General features: G+C 38.7%; 1 protein-coding gene across 1 annotated transcript; it reads right to left on the bottom strand.

Moving 5' to 3' along the window:
• Positions 1-2694: 2694 nt before the first annotated feature.
• LOC145779309 (dynein axonemal heavy chain 12-like) lies at positions 2695-5115 on the bottom strand. The gene is made up of 2 exons (XM_082590863.1): positions 4964-5115; positions 2695-2969 (listed from the first exon to the last, which is right to left on the bottom strand). Exons 1-2 carry the CDS (start codon positions 5112-5114, stop codon positions 2866-2868), a joined length of 255 nt encoding a protein of 84 aa, XP_082446989.1. The 5' UTR covers position 5115; the 3' UTR covers positions 2695-2865.
• Positions 5116-7694: the final 2579 nt, after the last annotated feature.

Raw genomic sequence — 7694 nt, 5'->3', positions numbered from 1 at the left:
ACATGGCAATACAAGCAACCGTGAGTGGAAGAAAATAAGAAGTCCAGACACAGATGACAATACAAGCAACCGTGAGAGAAAGAGGATCAGAAAACCAGACACAGATGACAAGGTGTAAATTATGCAAAAATCGTATTATCTTAATGTTTATCGTAAATATATCTTCCATCTTTGAAGCGTTCTGCTTGGAGTTCCTTCCAAATGCGCACCTATTGGTGCACATCCCTGGAAAGGTAATTTAATACTGAATCCGATGCATGTAAAATTTAGGTGGCACATGTTGCGGATTATAGTTTTATTCCAAGATGTTTGAGTGGTGTCAATTATGCAAAATACGTCTTATTTTAATGTTTATCGTAAATATATCCTCCAGCATCTTTGAAGCGTTCTGCTGAGAGTTCCTTCCAAATGCGCACCTATTGATGCACATCCCTGGAAAGGTAATTTAGTACTAAATCCGATGCATGTAAAAGTTAAGTGGCACGTGTTGCGGATTATAATTTTATTCCAAGATGTTTGAGTGGTGTCAATTATGCAAAAATCGTATTATTTTAATGTTTATCGTAAATATATCCTACATCTTTGAAGCGTTTTGCTGGGAGTTCCTTCCAAATGCGCACCTATTGGTGCACATCCCTGGAAAGGTAATTTAATACTGAATCCGATGCATGTAAAATTTAAGTGGCACATGTTGCAGATTATAGTTTTATTCCAAGATGTTTGAGTGGTGTCAATTATGCAAAAAACGTCTTATTTTAATGTTTAACGTAAATATATCCTCCAGCATCTTTGAAGCGTTCTGCTGGGAGTTCCTTCCAAATGCGCACCTATTGATGCACATCCCTGGAAAGGTAATTTAATACTAAATCCGATGCATGTAAAATTTAAGTGGCACGTATTGCGAATTATAGTTTTATTCCAAGATGTTTGAAGAGATGTCATTTATGCAAAAATCGTATTATTTTAATGTTTATCGTAAATATATCTTCCATTTTTGAAGCGTTCTGCTAGGAGTTCCTTCCAAATGCGCAACTATTGGTGCACATCTCTGAAAAGTAAATTTAATACTGAATCCGATGCATGTAAAATTTAAGTGGCACGTGTTGCGGATTATAGTTTTATTCCAAGATGTTTGAGTGGTGTGTATTATGCAAAAATCGTATTATTTTAATGTTTATCGTAACAATATCCTCCAGCATCTTTGAAGCGTTCTGCTGGGAGTTCCTTTCAAATGCGCACCTATTGATGCACATCCCTGGAAAGGTAATTTAATACTGAATCCGATGCATGTAAAATTTAAGTGGCACGTGTTGCGGATTATAGTTTTATTCCAAGATGTTTGAGTTGTGTCTATTATGCAAAAATCTTATTATTTTAATGTTTATCGTAACTATATCCTCCATCTTTGAAGCGTTCTGCTAGGAGTTCCTCCTAAATGCGCACCTATTGATGCACATCTCTGGAAAGGTAATTTAATACTGAATCCGATGCATGTAAAATTTAAGTGGCACGTGTTGCGGATTATAATTGTATTCCAAGATGTTTGAGTGGTGTCTATTATGCAAAAATCTCATTATTTTAATGTTCATCGTAACAATATCCTCCAGCATCTTTGAAGCGTTCTGCTGGGAGTTCCTTCCAAATGCGCACCTATTGGTGCACATCCCTGGAAAGGTAATTTAATACTAAATCCGATGCATGTAAATTTTAAGTGGCACGTATTGCGGATTATAGTTTTATTCCAAGATGTTTGAAGAGGTGTCATTTATGCAAAAATCGTATTATTTTAATGTTTATCGTAAATATACCTTCCATCTTTGAAACGTTCTGCTGGGAGTTCCTTCCAAATGCGCACCTATTGGTGCACATCCCTCGAAAGGTAATTTAATACTGAATCCGATGCATGTAAAATTTAAGTGGCACGTGTTGCGGATTATAGTTTTATTCCAAGATGTTTGAGTGGTGTCAATTATGCAAAAATCGTATTATTTTAATGTTTATCGTAAATATATCTTCCATCTTTGAAGCGTTCTGCTGGGAGTTCCTTCCAAATGCACACCTATTGATGCACATCCCTGGAAAGGTAATTTAATACTGAATCCGATGCATGTAAAATTTAAGTGGCACGTGTTGCGGATTATAGTTTTATTCCAAGATGTTTGAAGAGGTGTCAATTATGCAAAAATCGTATTATTTTAATGTTTATTGTAAATATATCTTCCATCTTTGAAGCGTTCTGCTAGGAGTTCCTTCCAAATGCGCACCTATTGGTGCACATCCCTCAAAAGGTAATTTAATACTGAATCCGATGCATGTAAAATTTAAGTGGCACGTATTGCGGATTATAGTTTTATTCCAAGATTTTTCGAATGTGTGTGTGGTCGCATTTTATGCCTCGCACTTGTTCACGGATAACTTTTTTAGGCGGAAAGTGGAAAAATTATTCTGCCAGAATGACGGTGGTCAACTGCTGACTGCTCAGTAGCAACAGGCGCGAAAATCACTCATGCGTAGAGACAGAATTCCTTTCTCCCGAAACCAACTGCAGTCGCAACGAGATTCCATGTGAACAAAAAGTTTTTCACGCCGCTTTGAGATTTCATTGCGGTCATTTTCATTTCGCCTCTCATGTAAACGTAGCCTTAGACAACAAACGATATCGCTCCAACACTCATCGAACTTGTTCATTCCACACAGTGCGTTGCAGGCTTCAATAAATACAAAACATTTAACAGGGGTGAGCACAGTGTCTACTAACAAATTGTGCAAGCAAAAACTCCAACACCAAAAGAAATCGCGCCATCTTTTAACAATATACGTAATAATGTACAAAACTAAACATTGATTCCCTGACGAGGCAAGTCGTCAGTCATCGAGTTGGCACAGGATCGCCACGCCGCGGTTCACCCAATGGCTCTTTGGTTTGTCGGTTAGGAGCTCCATCATCATGACGAAGTTGGTGGAATGACCTGCAAACTTTTCATTGATTAAACGTTTGCAGACGTTATGGTTAACCAACTTGCGAGTGGCTGTCACAAAGATGATTTCACATGAAACGTGGGATCAGCGAATTTGCTTCAAAGCACAAATCTTTGGATTTTGAGAGCTGAGGTGACCACTCCTTGCGTCGGACTACTGGGGTTATAATCATAACGCTTGGTGTAAAACTTGTGTTGTTACATGGCACTATCGAAACAAATAGACTAACTTGTTACAAAACGCTGTGATAAAATATCTTCATGTTCATGGCAACAAAAATGTAAGTTATCGATCGAAAGTTAATGTGACATCTCGCTGATCAACGAGCGAAAAGTGACGTACCCATGGGGTAGACGACCAAAAAGCACTCACCTGTGCAGGCTTGCCAGATTTTTTTTACAAAAAGTAGCAAAATGGATTTGAAAGTAGCCCAATTTCTGCGCGATGTTTTTCTTTCAAGGAAAACTGTATTTTGTATGTTGCATAATTTTCCAACATGTCCCAATTGTAAGATATTGCATTGTATATCAGTTCCTACTGTACAATTAAACTTTACAACCTTAAATTACCTAAACAGAAAAAAGATTATAGGCTACAGTATTGACAGTCAGTAATCGGAAAGATCACAAGAACTATTATTATAATACAAGAGCAGAAATATATGCAAAATAATGCTTACACCAACAGACCAAGAAATGAACACCAATACCGTTAATTGTTTTAATGAAACCTATACGAGTACTAAAAAAAAAGTCTATTGATTGTTTTACAATACCACTAAGTGATGTATATAACACAAAAATGTCAACATAAATCTTACAATACCCACATGGCAATGACAAACCTCACGGAGTTAAGAGTTATTTATGCATTCATATCTAGGTAGTACTGCATAATTGTGCTCATTGAAATATTCATTACTATCAAATATCTCTATGAATACCAGTATATGTGATCTAGACAGTTTTGTTCATGGCAAGTTGAAAATGGATATATATTGTAAGGTTTAAAACACAGAAGAAAGTGAGCAATGATGGTAGCACAACAAAGATTAACGAGAAGAGTTTAGTTGGTAGCGCTAACCAGAGGAAAACTGGTCACAAAATTGGTTTTAACGTCACTCAATTAGCTTTATTGTGCTACCATTGTTGCTGACTTAAAATATTAAAAGATTGTCACAGCTAGCCTCCATTGGGCTAATAAGATTTGCTACATTACTAGTTACTACCCACTACATCTCTAGTCTTTGTCTAATTAAACAATACCGTACATATCTTGTTTAAAGTTTACTAATTCAAACTTAAACCCAAATCTTAACCACAAAAAATAAGTCAATTCAATTCAATTTATTTTTCTTTGTCAGAATGCAAAAGAAATGATATTGAGAAAAAGAAATACAGTAACAAAACTAACAAAAGGAAAAGGTGGCAAAGTGGAAAGAATCACAGAATAATCGACTTGCATCACATCTCTCACTTTGGAGCGTTTTTACGTTTTTTCTCTTCTCTCTTACACTCTCACACTCTAAGTCTAATCTATCAATAGCAACTACTTACAAAACCCCCTGGGAAACTTCTGCTTTATAACAACAAACGCATAGATCTAGATGCTGATAGTGAGGCGACAATAGCCAATAGGCTACTCGAGTTCGACTCGGCCAAGGCCAACTGGGTAAAACTCAGCAAGACGCTACTCGCTCATTGGCTAGGAAAAGTACACGTGGTCACGTGGAAGGGGCATCACGCCATTTTTACCAAAATAAGAGAGAAGAGAAAAAACGTAAAAACGCTCCAAAGTGAGAGATGTGATGCAAGTCGATTATTCTGTGATTCTTTCCACTTTCATCTTTGTTAGGCATTGGGAAGTAAAAAGTAGCCCAAAAAGTCGCAAATGTCAAAAAATCGCAAACCTTCAAATTCAAGTCGCAAAGCGAATTAAAAGTAGCCCAATTCGCGATAAGTAGCCCAATCTGGCAACTCTGCACCTGTGGTAGACAGCGTGCCACGACGCGCGCTTGTCTTGTAGACCGGACATGTGTACGTTGCCTTGGGAACGAACTTTGAACTCTCTCCTGGCTGCAACCACATGACTGGGAGACTGTCAAATACGTTCTTGGGTTGTGACTCCCCCATCATCATGTTGCCACGATCCCACCGCGCCCCTTACAGAAAGAGGCCACGAATGTACACCCCTGAATAGAAGAGAATCTGAGTGAAACCTCATCATTTGGTTTCATAACAAGATCCAGTTTATTGGCAGCAACAAATTTAAGAATCAGATGGACTCGGTGGAGTCGGATCGAGACGAAATTTCTGGCGTTTTGGCCGAAGCAGACACAACCCACCAATGAGCTCAAAGATCGGAGGAACCAACATCGCCGTATGGAACAACCTCCGACTTGTGATTGTAGAAAATAATGACCGCACACACATCTCATGTGGCCATTTCCATCCTCGGACTGAGAAAGCGACCCCTTAAAAAAGTTTAAACTCTAGTTTAAACTAATACTTGTTTCGCATACTTGTAGATGTGTGAATCATCAACGCAGGCTCGATCACCCAGGCAGATAGTGCAACGCGTTACCACTTGTTGGAGGGTGCACCATTTCATCCACTAAATTACGCTAAATAAAGAGACCACGACTGGCAATAATAAGCACGCGGCTGTGACGATTGTGTACTAGTGATGTCATCATACCGTCATCCGGCTTGTCGTCGACTTCATCTTCGTTTTCAAAGAGGAGGACTTCGAACTCGAATCCGATATGGTCGATGGGGATGGTGTACCTGGGGGGGGGGGGGGGGGGGTAGTTGAAGATCAAGCTTTGCATTGAGAGACAAGTTTTATTGTGAAATCTAAATTTTATATATAATAGTTCAAAGCTAGCAGGTTTGAATGAAGCCTTGGTGCGCTTTCATGAGTTCAGTGTGCAGACAGCGAAGGGAAACTGCATCGGTTGGTGAACCTGGGATCTTAAAGAAACGATCCAAATGTTGATTCAACACCAAAACACGTCTTATCAACGTTCGAGTAGATACTCACTTCCTTGCAATGTTTCCTAGCCAGTCTTTGCATTCCTCGTTCTTTCTACCAATATTTTGAGTCATTTTCCGTAAAGTTTCTTCCCTTTTTTCTGATTGCTCTTCGCCACTTTTCAGTAACGACTTTTCATTCCACATATTCCCAATGCCTTCCAGCGGCATCGCGTTATTAAAGCCGGGAGTTTGCACTAATCTGATTGGTTTAAACTTCACATTTTACATCTTGATCAAAGGGAGAGAAGGCATTTTAATGGTCACTAAGTTTATATTTTTAGTTTTAAGTTGTTGGATTTCATCCTGACGTCACGTGATTGTTGCCTATTTCATTAAAAGATTTGAGTTATTTTGCCCGTTTTCTGGCACTGTTTAGTTAGAAAATTTATAAATGAGAAAACAAAAATTTCAAAACTTAAAAATGTATTTTATGTCAACAGAAAATCATTGAAGATGAAAATGGTGAAGACGATGGAAACTTAAAGAAGGCCTCAAACAGCATGGGAGATGCAGCATTATGTTGTAACAATGATGGAGAACGGACATTGTTGTGTCGTGGCTCACAACCAACGGATAATCAAGCGACGGAACTGATAAGTTTAGAAACTCATGATGGCGATGAGATGAATTTTGCTTTGTCCTGCAATGACAGAGTGCAGGGAAGCGATCAACTGGAATTTAAAGATTGAAATACCTTAAAAATCCCAGACCTTCCAAATGCTTTACCCTACCAGTTCTTGTCATATGCTTGGAGCCCTTCCACTGCGGCTGCCATAGCAACGTTCTCAGCTTTTGGAAATTTGTCACAATGGCAGAGCGAGCCCGCTACCACTGCGGAGTTGCTTCAGGCTGGCCACCAGAGGGATTCTACTCAAACTATGCAAAGCTTGTCCCAAAAAGGTCTAGTAACCTGCTTACCGGGCTATCCGAATCCCTCACAAGGAGATCAAACCACTCCAGCTAACGTCGGAGGAAAACGAACTGTGGAAATAAATGAAACTACAGCGCAAAGTTTAAAACAGAAATCATTCGTTCAAAACAATTGCCACATTCTCCCTCCGATTTCACGCATTCACAAAGACAGCGGATCGATATCCGGATCAGTATCCGCTTTTACGAATGAAAGTCAACCCGGAGATAAAAAGCGGATGCGGACAGCGTTTACAGGACGTCAATTGATTGAGTTGGAAAGGGAGTTCCGATCCGATATGCACCTGACCAGACTGCGTCGGATCGGAATCTCCCAGTGTCTCAACTTGTCAGAGAAGCAAGTCATATTTAATTGCATATTTAATTTGTTATTGTTTAATTGAAAGATCAAAACAGCATTGAAAGATAATGTGTTGCTGAATTATTTTATTAAACATCCACAAAATACTATGTTGCACTATGGTTACACATTATACTGTGACAAATTTCAAGTGCTACTTTTGTGCTTATCAAGTTGCGGGTTTGACAACTGTCTGAAGATTACACGTTTCTTTGTCTTGTAATATTCAATTATGTCTTTTCATTTCAGCAAAGCTTGTGTTTGATGAAGAGCACGTTATTCCAGATAATACAAGCTTTTTCCTTCCTGCAAAAAATGCTATATTGTCTTTAACTTCTTCAAAGCAAAAAACTATCAAAAGCTTGTTAGAGCTTGGAGGTGAGGATGGTGCCTTTTTGAAAGATCACAAT

The sequence above is a fragment of the Aplidium turbinatum genome, chromosome 11, assembly GCF_918807975.1.
Source record: "Aplidium turbinatum chromosome 11, kaAplTurb1.1, whole genome shotgun sequence".
NCBI classification, from domain to species: domain Eukaryota; kingdom Metazoa; phylum Chordata; class Ascidiacea; order Aplousobranchia; family Polyclinidae; genus Aplidium; species Aplidium turbinatum.
The sequence above is the reverse complement of the archived record's forward strand: the minus strand, read 5'-3'. Positions and strand labels throughout refer to the sequence as shown.